Genomic DNA, 20,378 nt, shown 5'->3' on the forward strand with positions numbered 1-20,378 from the left:
GGCTACACAACTCCCTTTAGAGAACCTTGCCCCCCCCCTCCACGAATATATACACCGCTGTTCATAGGAAGTCTGCGAAGGAGGCTAGTTTATAGCTGTAAATCTGGATTTTTAAGCACTGTAGCTCGTTAGATCAGGTTATGAAACAGCGTGTTGAGTGTCCGACACAGGCCTGTCTATGGTCCCAATTCCAGTGTGTCCGTATTCGTTTATTTCTACAATAGAACAGGTGCATTCCGTCATGAGAAATCCTTCAAACGACGACGAACCCAAAGGTTGGCGGCGTAGCTGCGTCCTAAACTGGATTTGTGTTACCCTTGAATTTATCATGGGAATATCATTCAGAACGTACAAGTATGACCAAAAAGACAACAAAACACATAAAGCTTAAAAAGATTCGTTTTTTTGTCGATGAAATTCATTGAATGCTTTTTCGATTCGATCGGCCGCAGCGACGCCGCCAGCGTGCCGCGGGTCCAGTGAGAGGGGGGCTTAGAAGACTTATTTATGGGTAAATACTTCACAAAACGTTTCTGATTTTGTTTGATTGGAATTGAACACTGGAGAGGTGTTAAAGCACTAGTGCACATTACGTGTTTTTTTAACTGAGTGAAAGGGAAGACTCCGCAATCATCACTGGATGCCCGATGACATTCACACAACCACACAATCCCCTAGCGTCATTCACCAAGGACTAGAATGTTTACTTTCATGCTTTACGTCAGGTTCACTCGCCTGACATTCTCGGGGAATGTGACCGTCCGTGGCGGGTGTGACGCTCGGAACGACAATGTCATCTCTCTACTGTGCGGAGCAACACCATGTGCTTATAGTATGTTCTCTCTCACACCGCGCCTGTTACTTCGTCTGACAGGAACCTAACAGGTTTTCCCCTGACATGCCGAAAACGTGCATATCGCATTGCTTTTAGTAATGGTCGGGGCCATATTGCACCAAGTGTGCATGTTACATAATATTTGGTTTGCGAGCCCAAATATCGACTGGGTCATTATGCACAAATATTATTCTGGCTTTGGTCGTGAAATTGATTTTGCTACCACGGGTAGATGCGTAGAACCAATACTTGGTTTTGCTGTTCGGTAATCACATTTATAATTCATTAGCTAGTCCCATCCAACTGCGAACTCCCAATATTTCTACCTGCATAATATACCTGGACATTGTACGCTGTGATGACTCCACAGAGCTTTTAAACAGCCTTCCATCGCATCAATGAAATTCTTCTAGAGTCTGTTCATGTTTGTCGGTATGAAATGCCTAAACTCCCCAGTTGAGCCATGTTTAAACTTCTGTGATCTATGGTTCACCAGCTCTGCGCTTTTCCATGGTCAAGTGCAGGCGTTTTGGCCCTGCATGCCTATGGTTCGGTGATTGTAAGCCGATGTAACGTGACATTTCCCACGCGACCACCAAACAGTGTACGGAATGTCAACTTGTGTGTAACAGTGCGACCACGTGTGGACAGGCGCTGACACGCTCTTAGTCTGTGTTTGACTTCGCCATTCAACATTTGAGTCTCCTAGGATCCAGACACTGTAATATTTACACCGCGCTTTGCAGCATCACGCGATTTGTGTTCAGATCGATTCTAACCGTTTGACATTGACCGTGTAGTTTGGGAAGTGGCAAGGTAGCCAGCGGCCAAGAACAGGTGTGCCTAGTGATTATGTACTCTCCAAGTAGATGTTGGTGGGGAAAATTGTGATCTTCTTGTCATATAAAGTAATGATAAACCCTGTTTTTTGTCCGCCGGTCCCACTAACCGAAGGAAAACGGGGCATTTGGTAAGAAGGTCACATTCTTCCCCACCAACCCCTGCTTGGAGTGCAGTGACTATGTACATCTATGAAGATGTGGCATTCTCTACAAAGAGAACCATGTCTCTGATTAGTCGTTAAGCGTCAGTTGACAGACTACTGCCTTTTATCATATATGCTGAATTTGCAACAAAACTACCATAAACACACCCAGTCACCCACCCACCAATACATCCACCCACGCGATAAAGCCGTCAGCATTGCCATCCAACAAGGTTTCCCATGGGGTGTAAAGCCCAGTAGCTGATGACCCACATCCGGGCATTGACCCCTGTGACCTGTTGGTGGAGTTTCCGCCTATCAGTGTAATGTTAGATCGTTATGCATCTATCAACGTCATCCTGACAACGGTCTGCCGTAAATTTTCATCGATAACTTCAGTACATGGTCCAACCATATGTGATACTTAAAGTTTCAGAAGACATTTTTAAGAAATGACTATATCTTTCTCACATACAACTTTGTTTTATATCACTATCGATATCTTATTTTGTTGCGATTTACGTGAGTAGAAGCGTTAGGAAAAAGTACTTCTGTTGTATCGATTCAGCCCTCTTGTGAGTGATCAGAACAGTTCTAGCTTTCCGAGGCTTTCTGCTCAAAGCATCATTATCCATGTGAAAAAACAAGTTTTCTTTGGAGCTCACATATTGTTTTCCCTACAGACCTGTATGCACATAACACGCGTATTCGTATACTAGTATATGAATTCGGGTCTAGTTTTCTCTAATAGAAAACACGAAAGATGCGTAAGATATCTTCATATTCTGACCGACAAATTCAAAGCCTTTCAGCTATCCAAGTCAGCAGTAAAGTTCAAATGTGACAACGAGCATCAACTTACAGCCTGACCACACAGGTTAACGTTCTGTTATAACAGGAGACGTCAACAAAGCATTCCACCTGTTCCCCAAACCTGTCATGTAAAACAAACACTCAAAGTACATGGCATCAGTCAAAGGTTTATCATGATGGTCGCAGGTACATGTGCATGTACAGAGAAGAGCCTGTTTACCATTCTCTACTTGACGGCTTAGGGATGTTTTACTGGTCCCAGTCCTACTAAACGATGGGGCTTTTTCTGACATCCTATTTTTCCGGTGTCTGAAACCAATTCCGTACGCTGATCAGCCTGGGCGGGCGGGTAACACTCCCAGCCCGTAGAGATACTGTGGGGGCTCACGATGGTATGGCTATGGGGCTAAAGCGATTCACCATCACAAGGCAGACAAAAACAGAGAGTGATGTTGTCAAACAGTCTGGAGGAAGAAACGCTACCTGTGTAAACACGCCATCTATGATGGAATGGCCAAATGGCCAAGGTCACCATTTAGAGGAGTTTCTTTTGAAATAAGAGCGGTGATACTTGAACTACCAGTATAAAGAAATGAGATATTCTAGGAATGACACGTATGTTCATGACCCTGCACCACTGCAATGGATACTTTGGTACTTTGCGCTATCATTTCACAGCAACAGTTTGTATGAATGAAGCTGAGAGATGTGAGGAGGGATTCAGTGTGTGTTAGGGGGGGGGGCGGTGCGGCAGCGGAGGCCCATCAACACTTCCCGTTATGAGAGAAATATTGTGGATTTTAGAATTGAAACCTAACTGGACTAGCCAGACAGAGTCTTAATTAATCCGATTGAGAACGGTTGCAGGCTGGACCAACTGCTATGAACCTGTCACACGGTTGGCCTTATCCCCTCAATCTGCCTTCAGGCATTTTACGATCTGTGTTGAAACATCTTGTGCTGATATCCTTCCAGCTTCACACATGGGGAAGTGATATCCTGCCCTTGACTTTGCTCTTAAAAGGTAATCAGGCTAACACTACCTGGGTGACCGATGACTTACCCCCTGCCGGGTGGCTACCTGGTCCGGTGGTCCCCAGCAGGGACGCCCCATCTCCCAAGGTTAAGATACCGTGCTAAGGTTAACGTCAGCCGATAACAATCGTTTGGGAAAGGAAACAGGGATAACAACCATTGGTCTAGAAGAAGGAGTGTTAGTCGTAGTTTTAGTATGTCGTTTTTTACTAACTCCATGAGAGCAAACTAATGGAAAACTTTATATTTCATTTCCATATTTTCAGTTTTCAGAAACTCAACACCTGTGAAATATAAGATCATCCTTCTTTGAAGCTCAAAACAATCTCTCGAATATCGAAAATCCAAAAATGTCAATATTGAAGCCTCAGCGTCTGCAAAACTCTAACGTTTGCAAAGTGTATAAATGTGAAAAATGTTTGGAATTGTCGGATTCTCATAATCTGCATAATTCAAAGATATCGCCACTTTTGAAAGTGTTGAATGGCTAACCTTACTCTTCATTGCCCAAAAGTCTCAAACAGAGGAGTACCTTATCTGTCGCTGCATCTTGACCGAGAGGAGCGCATAAAGCCCCGGGAAGGACAGCAGGGTGGGTATCTCAAGTTCTTCACTCATATGCAGCCTGACATGGGGATCCGAGTGGGCGAAATTGTACCTCAGGCTTTTCCGGACAGAAGTACATGTAGTTTTACTTCCGTAAGATTCTTTTATCCAAAATAAATCACAATTTAAAGATGAAATGAAGTTTAATAGTTTCCTCGGCGTTCCCGGCGTGATAAATAAAGGCTTTCGTCACTGAATCGACTCTAACAACGTTTTTGTTGTTGTTTTTGTACGAATGCAATTTGTTGTCCCTGGCGCTATGATAGGATGCAATAACATCCTTCATACAGTCCTACAGAGTTTTGTGAGAAAACAGCCGTTCCCACCCGTGATGATTGATGTACACATGCCCACCCGGCCCCCTCTGAGGGCCACTTCCTAAAAACAGAGACGAGCAGTTGGCCATCCATATAACATCAACGTCAGGGCCTGCCATGTTCTATAACACGATGAGGGTTCAAAGTCACACAGATGGTAGAATCGCCCACGAGTTCTCATCAGTTCAGCCACTGACTGAGAACAACTTGTGTGGGAAAGTATTCAGCCTCGCCAAGGAATAACAGAACTTACCTTGTCCAACAAGCTCATAGAATTCCAGAAGCTGGGCACAGGCCAAGTTTCCGTCTGACTGTGCTCTGAGCAGTATGAATGATATCTTAATCCGACTGAGAGGTGATGTAACACATCATAGTATCAACTTGTTGCTGCGAAGCCACCTCGGATGCCTTTCCGAATTCCGTAGGTCTGGAAACGGGAACGATATGTCGGTGATTCGCCAGGTACAATATCCCAATGCACAGAAATGTACCGGGAAATATTGGTAAAGCAGTTTACCGGCACCACGCGTCCTTTAAACGGTACGAGGCTGAAGTGTTCGCCGCGTTGTGAGGTTGAAACATGGCCACACGGCTCGTCTTGTCCTTTGACCTTGCTATACCAGCTGACGCATGTCTAACGACGGCCCGAGAAAGCGTCGACAGCAGGCGGGGGGGAGGAACCCACAGGCGAGACCCGCCGCTGATGTGGTACCAATCATCCCACGAATTCTTCCTGGTGGTGCTGATGGTTTTTACGAGGCAAGACGTCCGGACTCCGTCAGTTTTTCATCAAGAGGCTGGCCTGGGAGGTCAGGACCGGGGACGGGACACACGGGCGGACGGGCGCCGGAATGACAGTAATGAAAATTCGCGCGAAGGAATGGCGGGAATTACGGATGGTGTATCGGGTGTGGGGTCCGGGAGGCAGACACAACATATGATCACATATGACTACATCATTCAAAATCCCACCATTTCTTTTCTATCAAAGACGCAGATGGACGTCATTAACTGATTTCCAATTCAAATCAAGCGTAAATGACATAAGTTTACATGATTCCGAAGAAACGTGACTATTAAAGTATCATCTACTCCATCACAATTGCTTTTTAATGTCATCCTGAACCGGATCTGTACGAGAGGATCTGATTGGCCGTGCATGTCACGTGACTGTGTGATAATATGCAAATGAGGGCTGATGACAACACACAAGGATGTAAATGTGAAGAGACGGGCATGACCTTTGCGCCATACACGGCAATGAACGTACTAAAAGAACACTGTCCCACATGTCGTCACAGCTGCCACGCTGCGGGGGGTACATGGGGGGGGGCGACGTCATATTTACACTGGGACGTCGCGGGTGGTCACAGATGTTAGTGACTGGTGACTTATGGTAATGTCCAGCGGGGCGCAGTGAATATTAGGATCTTATTGTTCTTTTTTTTTTTTTTTTTTTTTTTTTTTTCAAATGATTTTAATTTCAACATGGTACATAATTTCGCCAGGATACATAATTCAGCCAGGGTTCATTATTCCACCAGGGTACATAATTCTACCAGAATACATAATTTCGCCAGGATACATAATTTCACCAGGGTAAATAATTCCGTCCGGGTACATAGTTCGATCAGGGTACATATTTCCACCTGGGTACATAGCATCGGGTACATAATTCCATCGGGGCACATAATTCCGTCAGGATACATAATTCCATCAGGGTACATAATTCCAATTATTGTATAGTGAACACAAATGCAGAAAAGGAAGGAACACATCATCCCTCATTAGTTGTCTAGGATTATCTTTACATTTTAACCAGGAGACATAGATCGAGTACTTTGCTATTGTTAATAAGCTAGTACAGCATACTTTGGATCCTAACAAGACTTCATCCTGAGTAATGCTAATTCTACACCAGAAGTTTCTTAATCTACTGCATTGTAAAAACATATGTTCATAATTTTCTATCTTTTCACATATATCACAGGTAGGGCTGTAAATGTTACCAGACAAATCTCTTACTTTCCATTTGTTGAGCAGGTACTTACAAGGTAGTATTCTATGTAATAATTTAAAGTTAAATTCTCGCAACTTATTATGTTTGATCGTACAAGTCTGGCATTTCCATATCGTTCTCCAGTCCAGATTAGGGATTGTACGATCCCAATATGCCTGGGAGGTAGGTGTTACAGGGTTATGAAATACATAATTTGAATACAAGTATCTGCTAGTAAAAGTGTCAACTATTTTACGCTGCCCATTAAACCAGAGTGAGTTGCTTTCAAGGAATTGGCTACCATTATCTTCTTCAGTAAGCCATCTCCGCCCTGTTGCCAATTTAACACAGGTGAACTCGCAAAGCCAGTTATTCCTGATGGTGAGTCTCTCGAGCAACGACACAGGCGTTATATAGTCTGAGACACAACATATATCTCTTACAAATATAATACCACTATCTATCCAGTGTCTATAGTAGAGTGTTTTGTTGTTCAACATAAAATTTTCGTTACACCAAATTATTTCGTTACGTACATGGGCAAAATCTGTCTTTCCTCCTCCCAAATCATGCCAAGACAATACTACATCCCTGTAGAAAGGGGGAAGGGTTAACAGAGAAGGTGCATCTGCTTTTCGTTTGAAATTAAGTCGAAAGACCAGAAAGTCTTTGCCAAGCTTGTCAATAAAGTGTAAAGGTATTAGTCGCCATCTACAAATTCTGCTGGGATCCTTTGGAGTTTTAATTATCCTTCGGACCCAAGCAGCTTGTAGACTCTTGCATTTTGTATTTATATCCAGCATCTTTAACCCTCCATCCTTGTACTCTGAATACAATGTTTTTCTCTTTATCTTGTCCGGTTTTCCATTCCACAGGAAACGGAAACAGGCCTTTTCAATTCTTTTTAATACCCATGGAGGGGTGGATATAGAAGACATCTTATAAACGATCTGAGATATTCCTAAAGACTTAATAATCAATATTTTGCCATATAAGGTAAGTCTCCTTCTCTGCCATACCCGAAATAAGTTTTCCATTTTTTCAAGGGATTCTTCCCAGTTCAGAGATTCACAATTTTTCTCTTCACGACTGTAGTATAGACCTAGAGATTTAATGGGTGTTTCTGGCCAATTTATTCCACATGGCTTATCAATTCTACAAGAATAAGAACCTATCCATGTGGCTTCACATTTTCCAACATTCAGTTTTAGCCCAGCCACAAGACAGAAGTCATTTACGGTCTTTAACGCAATTCTGATGGCTTCTTCATTAGCGAGGAACAGAGTAGTGTCGTCGGCCACCTGGCTAATCTTAATGTCTTCATTCTCTACTTTAATGCCTTTAATTGTATCTGTTTGCCGAATCTTAGCTGCAAGGGTTTCAACAACAAGATTAAATAACATGGCAGATAAGGGACATCCCTGTCTGATTCCTCGTTGTAATTTGAAATAAGCGGATTTCCATCCTGCATTGATGATGCAACTTTCGATGTCAGTGTACATAGTTTTAACTAATGAAATGAAAGTAGGTCCAAAACCAAACTTATCTAAAGCTCTTAGCATGAAGTTCCAGCTCACCGAGTCGAAAGCTTTCTCAAAATCGAGCCAGACGACTGCAGCCGGTAAATTATAATAGTTACAGTAATAAATAACATCTTGTAGTAATCTAACGTTTTGTCCAATAAACCTGGTCTTAATATAGGCGGTTTGGTCTTCCGAAATCAGTTTTGGGAGAAAAGTCTGCAGTCGTTTTGATAATACCATAGCTAATATTTTATAATCAGTGTTTAGCAAACTTATTGGCCTCCAATTAGATAAGTCGGTCTTGTCACCCTTTTTGTAAATGAGTTTCAATAGGGCCCTCTTTTGGGTCACAGAAAGACATTTATTATCTATCGCTTCTGTCAAGGATTCGAAGACCAGGTCCCCTATTTCACTCCAGAATTTTAGATAAAATTCAGCCGGTAGCCCATCAGTACCTGGCGTTTTATTTTGGTTCAAAGATTTCAAAGCTAAAAAACATTCATTTTTTGTTATAGGTTCATCTAACAGGATCCTTTCGTCATCCGAAAGCGAGGGCACATCAACTGACTCGAGAAAAGTGTTGATTTGTTCGTCAGATGCAGAATTATCACTATCGCAACAATACAGTTTCTTATAAAAGTTAACTTCCAAGTCTAGAATTTTAAAGGGATTTGTTTCTTCACCTGTTGCATGTTTTAATTTAGTAATTGTATTATGTTTCGAACGGGAGTTTTCGAGACTCAAAAAGTATTTGTTAGATTTTTCTCCCTTCTCCACCCATTCGGCCCTGGCTCTAACTTGAGCCCCTTTTGCTTTATATTCGTATATTTTCTCTAGCTTTGATTTAATTTCTGTATATTCATTCAAAGTTTCATCGTTCAGTGTCTCATCTAAATCTAATTGGCACTCTAGCTCTTGGAGTCTCATTTCAAGTTCTTTGTGTTCTGTGTTGATATTACTTGCTTTAATCCTGGAGTATTTATCCGAGAACTCCTTAATCTTTATTTTGCACATCTCCCAAGCTAGTTGTTTTGATTGACAGTAATCACTAAGTTCTTCAGTAACAGAACGTACTGTAGATTTCACACCTGTGGCATAATTCTCATCCATCAGGTGCGAAGTGTTCAGGCGCCAAGACCCAGGCCCTCTAGTGCAGTCAGTTATTTGCACCTTCAAAAATATAGCAAGATGATCTGTTCTGATAGATGTTCTGATATCACAACTTATAATGTTGGTTGATAGCGACTTGTTGATAAGCCAGAAATCAATTCTACTGGATACTGGGTCTGGGTTTTTTCGCCTCCAGGTGAATTGCCGCACCTGTGGGTGGCGTTCCCTCCAAATATCTACAAGTGCTAGACTTTTCTTGAAACTATTTAATGCCTTCGTATTTTCACCTGAGCTCCGCGCCAGGGGGTGCTTGCTTATCCTATCAATGGCAGTGTCGTTTACCATATTAAAGTCACCGCCAGCAATCAGATTATCAACATTATTGTCGTTAATCCAATTCCGTAAGTCTATAAGAAAGGTTTTTTGTTCCTTCTTTTCAGTCGGCGCATAAACGTTGAGAATAGTAAGATCTTTCATTTTGACTAAAAGTCTCCTACCATCATGTCCTTTGATCACATCAACAACATTTATGTCAACCTTTTTCTTACAGAGAATGGTCACGCCTCTACTGTGTGAATCACCAAAATCGTGAAACTGAGGCCCATTCCAATCTCGTTCAAAAACATCCATCTTATCTTTAGTGTAGTGTGTTTCTTGTAATAGAAATACATCTGCCTTTTGGCATTGAAGCCAATGATAAAGGGTTTTACGTTTCTGAGTATTTCTAAGGCCTCGAACGTTAAGCGATAATAATGATAAGTTGGATGTCATGATTAGATATATAACTCACAATGATAAGTCCACAATTAAGCGTCATCTCCACTTGAACTCGTAGAAGAGCCTGTGGCCTCCGACCCCGGTGGGCTGCTCCAGGAGTACCGTCCAGCTTCGATCAGTTCCTTGACTCGTGGGTCGGGTCCCTGGATCTGTCTGCTGGGCTGAGCAGGTGCACCTGTCGCTCCCTTCTGTCTCTCCTGGGGTCCATGCTGGCGAGTGTTCCTTACAACACTTCTAGTCACTCTTGCTGACTGCTGGCTCCCAGTCTTCTGGTCTTTTCCTTTCTTCTTTTTACGATTCACAACTGTGAAGTCAGTGATCCGCCTTTGCTTTGCAGATGTTCTGTCACTCTGTTCAGGCTCAGTGCCTGCGTTTTCGCAGGAGTGGTCCTCGGATGTAGAAACAATACCCGTCTCTTCTACTCCTTGTGCTTGTATATTGTCACTGACATCTTCTTTATTACAGTCAACTCTCTTGTGTCCAAGTTTATTGCACTGTGAGCATCTCCAGTCTGAAGTGCAATTTCTCATCACGTGACCTTTACCGAGACACTTCGAGCAGTTCCTGTCGGTCGTTTGGTCTCGATAGAATACCCGAGCTCTCCAGCGTCCTGCTAGCTCCACATTTCTCGGAATGTGATCTGCCGGAGTTGCTGGCTCTTGCATGAAACCAAATCTATCCCCTGTTTCACAATTGGTAAGACGGCCATCTACTCTGAGCCTCTCTCGTCTGAGAGGTCCCAGGAGCTTGGCACCATATCTCCTTAGCCCCTCTGCAATAGCACTGTCGTCGACGGAAAGTGGGACGTCTTTAACTGTGATGCGAACTCCATCATTCTGACGAAAAGGGTGTACATCTCGCATATCGACATGCTTGTTGCGCAGATTAAATCCCGTGATCAATAGATTGGCACGATCGGCGGTTTCACTTAAGTAGATTCGCCACATGCCTCTCACCTGCTGGATTCCTCGAATTTTTGATCCATCGAGAACCCGACTAATGGCTTTATATACTTCGACATTAGAAAAGTACGGCTCATTCTGAGATACCTCATGTACCTCCCTCTCTAGGAAGAACAGGGGTTTGCATCCCGGCCGCACATCAGACTCTGTCGTCGCTTCGCTTGGTGTTGCTGCTGCGTGTGCGTAGTCCGAGGGTTGTGTCATGGCGGTCGCCATGTTCCACCTTTTCACCACGCTATCTCGGCGGTGTCCTCAGCTCGTCTGCGTCCCACCGGCTTGTCTACAGGCTAGTAGAAGGTCCGGTGTGGTCTTGGATATATCAGACACAAGTCTGTGCAATATAATGCCTCCAAACGTTAGAAATACAGATATTAGCGATCATATGCGTAAGAGCGCTAGAAAGCCCGTCTCCCGTGGAAGACGACCTCTGACCTCTTATTGTTCTTGATACAACGACTTTGTCGTGACAGAGATGATATGATAATGACATGTTCGGTACATCACCACAGACCTTGCTTGTAGGGTAACCTGAACATATGCTGTTCTTTAGACGATGGAAGAAATATCACGGTGGAAATATATGATGTGACACTACAGCTAAAAAAGACGTTTTCTTCACAACTGATGACCCTATTGCAGTCAACTAGACATCTACAAATTGGGTCTTCTATAGCGACAGAACCATACAGAACTAGTATAATTTGAATGAATGAAAATTACTTACAGTTACAGTCAATGGATTATATTTTCACAATGTCTCAGAGCTGGACGGAACAAGAGAGAGTCTACTGTTGAGCATTGTTACTAATTGACCCCTCCTGTCGTGTGCTGCACACATTGACGAGGGTACCTTAAAATCGATCCCATGTGTTTTCAGATCTAAGAGGGTGAAGAACTACTTTCAGAACAACTTTCCAAGATGACGGGACTTGTATAGCAACAACAAGCGGACAGGTTCTGTGGACACATGTTAACATGGCCGGAATCCTACATAGGATAACGTCAGGATCTGATAGGAAACTATACTCACATGCAACCTTGAATACTTTGAAAGTGTTGTAAACAGGAGAAACGTACAGCTTCCTCTCTGGATGTTATGATTGTGTCACACTTTACTATACCCTCTGTTGTTGTACTGGAATGTTTTCGAAAGAAAACACCCCGCACACTCACCGCGCCGGAGGCCATAAGCATACCTGTCGTGTTCATCATATCCAGCCTACCCGCGTAATTGTAGGGTAGGAGAGCAGAGTCACCCGGGAGTTTCTGTAATGACAGACCGCAAGACTAGATGTGGGCGAAAATTCTACATCCTCACGCGCAATAAACACTCGAGCTCTCACAAGTCAGCGCGACAGAGGACAACAACCTTCTGATGTTCTGTGGAAATCATATTTGTATGTACAAATACCGGTTATGTAACGATCTGAAAATTACTTTCGCTGTAGTAGCCTAATTGTCGAATCATATCGTCCTTCGATTTCTTTTGGTTGCTTTACACACAGAAAACTGTTAGTTGAATCACAGACTATAAACCAGACTGGTCATGCCATTTAACTCAAGCTAAAGTAGGAACCTTACCTACGGTCTTCACACCTCGCCTAAACTCGATTCAACTGAAAGATACTACAGTATTCCTACATAGCATGCACTGGGGGGAAATCAAGTGGACCACAAGAACGTACGAAAATACATATACGATTTGATGACGGCTACAAAAGTAGATATCGTTTCTAAAGTTTATGGTTGCAAAGCTTTGAGTAGCCCTGGCAACCCAAAACTCAATTCAGTAAAGTGAACAGATAGTGACAACAGAGCATTGACTATCCCCAGGGCACATATAGGCATGTAGGGAAGCCGCCAATACCATTGGAACGGAGAACTCTGCTGAAATGCTTGATCAGAGCTACAGTTGTCGATTTGAACGGTCTCAATAACTACAGAACTAAGAGGCTTGTGTTGATGTGTACTCGTGAGGATAACAGGATCGGACAGGTAGTTGGATTGGTGATTACGTAGCCTCTATCACCCTCCGCGGGACTGCATATACCTTATCAGATCTCTAGAGTGCGCTGCGGAAGTACCTAGTGTGTATGCTTTAAAGAAATGATGTAGATTGGCCAGGTCGATGATACGGTACCATGAAGTCTGGGATAGACTATTCTCTCATCAGATATTGGAAGGAACCATCGCGAGGGTTTTCTGACAGACCCGTTTTCTCTGTGTAAATTCTGACTAGTGGCATCGTGAAGGGTAACACAGTGAGAAAATGACCTGCAGGCAAAAAACAAGCAATCTTCCTTCCAAATATCTGTCACAGAAAAGACGAGTACAGCGACTAATTATCAGTACTCTGCCTGCGGCTGGAATTCTTTCGGTGTGTAAGTGTTCTCTTTTATGTTTCCATATTGTCACATTGGCGTGCTTTAAGTATGTAAATGTCAAATGGAGGTCATTGACGACATGTGTTCCCATTGCAAAAGAACAAAGCGCCGACAAAGAGAACTTCAAAGTGCACGCCGCAACACACCTGTCTGTGAGGTGCACCTGGCCAAGTGCCCCGCCCCGTCTTTTCCTTGTCAAGATCAGAATGTTAGCCTATTTGTCTTGGGATTCAAGCAACACGCAACCTCCTTGGTCTTACAAGATGTAAGACAATCCACAGAGAAAGAAAAAAAATACTTGAAGCCAACGAAGATTTGTCAAGATTATAAGGCCAATGTTCGGCTGCAGGAAAGAAGAAAATAGGTTCTCATGCTCTTTATCATCATGTCTGGACTCTGGAGCTCTACTTTTCTTGTATTTTAACATTCAAACCCTGGAAAGGCGAGATCGTGATTCTAACCAAGTCTTTGAGGATAAAGGTAAGTTGCCACTACAAACAGATTCTGCAGTACACAGAACAGTATACATACCAAGAGCTAAAACAGGTGTCTCCTCACACGAAGAGAGTTGAAATGGGGGTAAAAACGATTTTTGCAACTGATACAGACTCGCAAAGCGGTCGTTAAATCAATTTTTCGACTTACACGGTAACAGACACACATTTAGTGCCACAAAGTACCAATTATCTTGCTAACAGGTTAATAAATAAATCGACTGAATATCAAGTACCATAAAGCTGCCTGAACACATCGCATTAGTATTCTCGGCACTGTTATTGATGGTACTGGTGCACACCCCTCCTCGGTCACACCTGGCCCTAACACCGCTGGCCTAATTTCTCCATCCACTCACCGGAACATGTCCGTTGATTACTCTGAATATCGATCGCGCAAACACTGACGATGAAGCTAGTAGAAAATTATTTCAAAGAGTGTCGATCGAAAGCGGATTGGTCCGGTTTACGAAGATTTCATCAGACGGGGGATTAGGGCGATACTTGGGGAGTCCATTTTAGGTGTGTAAACAAAGGTTGCGAGGAAACACAAGTAGTCATCTGTTAATTTTTTATCACAGAAGGAAGAGATAAGATAATGCTACAGCCGGGAAAGATAAGGAGATAGATAAGTATGTAAGCATGACGTACAGTCCACCCCTCGGGCCTGACAACAAAACGTGGCGCCCACAATAACATAGAAGTGAACACAGAAAATTTGTGCCATCGGTACACCTACCAAAGGTGTGACCTAAAACGGTAGCATATTCACGAATGCACCGCCGGCAGCCCGACAATGACAATGGACTAGTCCGAAGCGTTGTGCGGGCTCCCTTGTGGCTGAGCTGAGCTCGGTGATATCGTCCTGTGTATGTTCTCATAAAACATTCATGCAAGCCCGAATATCTGCACACGGTAGTTGTCAGTCCCTGCAAGCTAGCTGTTTTATCTTTCATCTTAAGTTTGCGGCCTTGCTAACTCAGCGAATCGTTAATTGTTGTTGTAGAAAACAGGCAAGAAACACACTTGCGATACTGTACGCTGTCTGCGATGCAGCTCTCCTAGAGGTAGATCGCGAAATGATTAATTGGGATTGTCGATTCCTTTTGAAAAAGGCAAGAGTGCAACAGTGAGACGGGTGTATTTGGAGGCAGTCGAAGCTTAAATCGCTTTTATATTGTGACAACATTCGAAGGCGTATTTCCACATTTCTACCAAATCGGTGTTTACGAATTCCTACGTAAGCGGAAGGGATAAGTCTATAATAAGTGTGATTCTTTAGCTTGGCGTAAAACCAACCGTCTCCTGTTACTTTTCAGTACCCTTAATGGGAAAATGGGTCAAAGAATCACCCATGTCACTCGCAGATGTCAACACCTGGCCTCTGCTTTTCGTCCCCTCCTTAAAATATTATCTCAAAACGATCTAAAACGGTTGGCTTATACAAACCAAACAGAGAACGTTCCTGATAAACCATGTCTGCTATTATACATTTCTGCTTCGGGATAATGTACTACTGCTCTATCTGACCTCAATTATGCCATCAAGGGCGACTTCCACATTTACGTTCCTGTGCTTGGGGTCAAATAAATCAAGGGCAGAGGCGTCCGACAGCCACCCGTCTGCACGTGCGGTCTTTACACAAACATCGTGTACAACCAAAACAAATAAACCAACGCCAAGGAAAATTCTGCGAAACTCTCCTCCTATTCATTACATTGTTTACAGTATTTGAGCACTGATGGCCCTTAATGCCATTAAGTTAGCTCCGCCCGCGGGCGGGCCGACAAAAGATACATGAGCCCATTAAGCATTCACAGGCGCATGATAATAGTATGGGTGCATGCTTCAGTAAGCAAGGGTGTAAACCAAGAGATCGTGCACACACAATGCACTTAAACCAGATTTGAAACCTATACAATCTGCAGGATATGTCTACATGGCTAACAAGAAGACTTTCTGCACGTCCGAATGACGATACGTACAGAGGCGTCCAAACAGGAGTGAATACCGAATGGTGGTCCCCTGGTGTGTTGAGCCCAAACCGTCCCCTACTCGCTCTGTGAGTCAATGTTGGCTGTATAACAATGCACACATGGGGTTTCTACCATCCACTCCCTTCTGTAGTAAACCGGGGGCGTCCGTGCAACGCTCGCATACACATTTGCATGTTTTCTGTGCGATATTTGGCGCAGGAAGCTGTGCACTTACCTGAGTAGGTGACAGGCGTGAGGTCGGGGAGTCCTGGAAGCCGCCTGCAGACCGGACTGGGCGAACTGACGGCAGTGATGAATGGGTACGGCACGGGAAACGGCGATCATGTGACCCCGCCAGCAGCGCGACCTAGATGCGTGAAAAGGGCCTCCCAGGAATTAATGGTGTGAATTTAAAGTGATCCGAGAAGGAGTGCTTTGTACAATAGTATTGTCACATAGAGTCATATTTGATTTAATGCGATTGACTTTGTTAACGTCTATCTTGGGCACCGACACCTCAATTGAATTCAGTTCTACTACAGTGCACTCAATAATATGATATACCAAGGTACGTCGATGAAGGTTACACATCCAGGTAATAAGATATATATACCAAGGTGTTCATCGTATATCTTTGCCCCCTCGAAAATGATAAATTAATCGATATCGGATAGCCATCCTTGAAGCATGAAATTATGTACTGTCCATTCCTCGCTGCTCATTTCAGCGTGAAAGCACGTTTCCATGGCGTTTCTTAGACATAAAAAAAAAATCCTATAATCTACAATTATCCTTTTGACTCGGATAGCTCATTTGGCAAACCATCTACCCTCGTCATATTGCCCAAACTCTGGTATCTATTTCCAGCCCTGAGAAATCTGGTGGATCTACGTACTCTCCAAGCAGAGGTTGAATGGGCAGATCGTCACCGTTTTATCATATGCCGTCATTTTTTGTCGCTAGCCCATTAGAATGGGCTAGCGACAAAAAATGACGGCATATGATAAAACGGTGACGATCTGCCCATTCAACCTCTGCTTGGAGAGTAGATCTACGCGGATCCTGACAGCAAGGTCCTTGCTGACAGTGACGGGACGGACCACCAACACCTCGGACACCCGTGAACTATCGAGCGGTCGTGACTCGCCTCGCGACCCCCTGCTACCCCCGACTTTACATCATCGCAATAAAAATCCACAGATATTCCCAAATCAAATCAGAACCACCTTGATGAAATGGTCTCCTCTCCTGGCGGACACGCGAGGCTGCAGACTATCCGCGGCAGTGAAAGGGGGATCGAGTGAAAGGAATATTAAATAGCGCCAACCCTTTAGATCACCTTTCATGGTGCATACGTAATAGCCAATCACGATTAGCCTAATAGTTCACTCGACCGATTCTACACGCTCCTAGCGAAACTTTACGACTCCCTTGTGACACATATGTCGGCTTTCTTGTTCTAGGAATTCCCTTTACGATTTGTTTTACGATTTGAGCACTAAAACATTAATAGAGATCCAACTAACGCAGCGCTCTTATTTTCCGTAATTCGCATTTCATGGGATTTTCAAGGTCTTCGTGTTGAAAGCAGTTTATCCCAAATTTGTCTGTCCCTTATTCGATATTTTCAACAAAGAAATCCCTATTTCACACCTCGGTAGGGGTGGAACAGTCATTATCGCATGTGCGGTTCGCATATGAACTCCAATTTTTCGGTGGGCGGGAAAAGGAAAATAATTAACCGGACTTTGACAGCTTGGTGTGAATGGATGGAACCCTTCTCGTCTCTGTCGTGTTCTTTTATTAGACAAGTCAACACCGATTATTTCATGTGGGTGAGAAAATGCAAATAATTAACCGATCTTTAGCAACTGGGTGCGAATGAATAAAAACGTTCTCGTTTTGTTTTTAGACAGGTTTTTGGGTTCGTGTATCGTCCATCGTTATTTGTTGTTTTCTTTTACAAGGACAAGAACTGATACGAGTGGTACAGTGTAATTCCTGAATATACTGTGCTAACGTTGCAGGAAGGCCTTCTTTGAAAGGAGAGGGTTTCGGGTGTGCTGTCAAATAAACACGTCTAAAAGCATATACTAGTAAAATGTAAATCAAGAAAAACCTGTTCTTCATCTTTGATCAACCTTGACTCAATTTGCTCACCACCCTTCCCAGTTAGTACATTGTGCACCACACTGACTCTTTTATGCGGCAAAATGACACTGCTTTAAGACCCAAATGTTCCGTGTCTATCTGGTATGGCTATGACTCGACACCATCACCTGACCCACATAACTACAGTTACTACACCCTTGGTGATACGAATCAAACTCCAAATGAAACATTATCCACTCCTTAAACTTGTTAAGGCAACAAGGCTAACCTTGTCGTCTGAGCAGATGGGTTTGTGTTGGCAAAGAACTGAAGAAATGGTTTAAAGAGTGCAGGGCTTGAAATTCTATACTGTCAGCTAGTTGGCAAGCCAAAGGATGAATCATGTTGTACTGCAGAGGGTGAAGTAAACTAGCTAGTCACTAGCCAGATCTATAACATGGACACCACAATGTCATTGATGGATAAATTTCATGCAAACTGATAACATAAAGGATTTGGAATGGACTCCACACTCATTTTTATGAACATGAACTTTATTTCTGCAGACAATGGCTAAGTAACCTTGTCCCAGATTATGCATGATTAACCAAAGATCATAACGTACAAAGTAATCCAAGTTGACATTGAGTACTTGTTTCTAACTAACAAGAAATATCATCTCAGATTATCAGCAAGATCAGTTACAGTTTATTATCAAAGTCCACTAGAAAATAGGAAGCTCTAGGCTCTTACAGTCATAATTCTAAGGCTAATTACATCCTCAAAACACTGGTCTATTTATGTTGCTATTCCTTCCTTCTTCTCTTCCTTTTTCTTTTCTTCTTCTTCTCCTCCTCACTACTAGAGCTGCTGCTTGAGCTGCTACTGGAGCTGGAGTCAGAGTCCGAACTGGAGTCAGAGGATGAGTCTGATGACGAGTCACTGTCAGATGAGCTGTCACTGCTGCTGGAGCTCTTAGTCCTGAAGGAAAATATAAGACAGGTATATGATATAGGTAAGAGAACAGAAAACTGACACCTAAAGCTTTTGTCTGAGGTATACATCTTGTATATACATAACACTGTATACCGTACCTGTCTATTTTTGTCACACATGCCAGTGCAATTGACAAGTACAAAATAGATGTATCAAAAGTTTGTTTTCTGCAGACATTAAGCACTGATTAAGTATTATGGGATAGAAAATAAGAGTGGACAAGTCTCTTACTTTTTCTTCTTTTTCACTTTCTCCTTTTTACTAGCAGCTCCCTCTGGTGGCCTGGAACAGAAGTTCACACTTTGGTTATCAGCATGTACTATGGCCCTATGGGCACATTATATGGTTAGATACAAATGTATATTGTAATGTGCCTGGCTTTGAGTGTTATGGGGAGTAAAATAACAAAATGAACTATACTTGTTTCATCTTCATATCCATGAGAAACCCCAGTGAGTGTAATGTTACTACTAGCATCTATACTAGTATCTATACAATTTACAGTACATTGTGCAGTGTAAAATGTACATGGAATGTCTTTACATACATGATAGCCAGTTTCTGTTGTTCATTGGCCTTGAGTTTTTTCTTCATCTCCACGGTGCGGGACGGTCGGTGGGTGTATTTCCTCTTCCCCGTGCACTCGTAAGTCCAGTGTCCCAGCTCCAGGCATTTCTGGCACCGCACGTTCTGTTTGTTCTCTGCACTGCAAAATACCGAACCAGGACAACAGAACAACCTTAGCGTTATAATCATACAGAGACAAAGAAATCGGAATATACATAGATCTAGACAAGCAGTTGTATATAGATTTGTAGCGTAGCTAGCTAGGATACTTACGCTTTTTTCTCCAGAACATATTTTTGAATGGGAGAGGCCATCTTGGTTTGTTGATTGCCTCTTCTTGCCTCAGCAAACGAACGTCGCAGTGTATTCCGTGGGGTACTTTAAGAGGTGTTTTGAGTCGTCTAGAAACCCCAGTTTCTTCTGTTTCTCTTAGGTTGTCTCAATCTATTCCAAACTTCGTCAGAGATCACAAGAAAACTGGTGAAATTCGTCGTATCTGTCCACTCCGATGTGTATCTGACCTTTGCCCCACACCGCTGCAGCAGTCAAAGTACTGAAATAAACTTATTTATAGCACAGTTGTCCGATTTGTTCTGCTAGATTACTTAGATCATAAAAATTAACTGAAATATTTTGGGGGTCTGGTATGGAAGGAAATATGCTTTGCATAATTGCAGCTATCATGGAAAACTGTGTGAAAACACGACCCAAGTCTCTTTTGCGTTTGGTTGCAGTGCTCAAGCCTGCCACCAACAAAATGCATCAAAATGTGGATTTACTGTCTTGTCAGTTATTTCGAGAACAAAATGATAAGAAGCAACGTATAAACTGGCTGAAACTGTATCTTGATGTTGATTTTAACAGTTAACGGGCCGTTAGCATGACATTATATGACACGTGGTCTGATA

General features: G+C 43.0%; 2 protein-coding genes across 5 annotated transcripts in view; both read right to left on the reverse strand.

Annotated features, from left to right (window-relative positions):
* Positions 1 to 17,119, reverse strand: part of LOC136436624 (uncharacterized) — a 45,521-nt gene extending 28,402 nt beyond the window's left edge. For 2 of the 4 annotated variants that reach the window (XM_066430770.1, XM_066430766.1), the window contains exons 1-2: positions 17,043 to 17,119; positions 16,052 to 16,183 (exon numbers count right to left, since the gene is read on the reverse strand). The gene's annotated coding sequence lies outside the window, so the exon portion shown is untranslated. Of the gene's footprint in view, positions 1 to 4,844; positions 5,193 to 11,992; positions 12,013 to 16,051; positions 16,184 to 17,042 lie in introns of those variants that run through there. The other 2 variants (XM_066430769.1, XM_066430767.1) reach the window with 2 other exon arrangements.
* Positions 17,120 to 18,440: 1,321 nt separating this feature from the next.
* Positions 18,441 to 20,015, reverse strand: LOC136436631 (zinc finger CCHC domain-containing protein 10-like). The gene is made up of 4 exons (XM_066430783.1): positions 19,744 to 20,015; positions 19,451 to 19,609; positions 19,135 to 19,185; positions 18,441 to 18,888 (listed from the first exon to the last, which is right to left on the reverse strand). The coding sequence occupies exons 1-4, from the start codon at positions 19,782 to 19,784 to the stop codon at positions 18,714 to 18,716; spliced, it is 426 nt and encodes a 141-aa protein (XP_066286880.1). The 5' UTR covers positions 19,785 to 20,015; the 3' UTR covers positions 18,441 to 18,713.
* Positions 20,016 to 20,378: the final 363 nt, after the last annotated feature.

Source organism: Branchiostoma lanceolatum, chromosome 6 (assembly GCF_035083965.1).
Source record: "Branchiostoma lanceolatum isolate klBraLanc5 chromosome 6, klBraLanc5.hap2, whole genome shotgun sequence".
Lineage (NCBI taxonomy): Eukaryota > Metazoa > Chordata > Leptocardii > Amphioxiformes > Branchiostomatidae > Branchiostoma > Branchiostoma lanceolatum.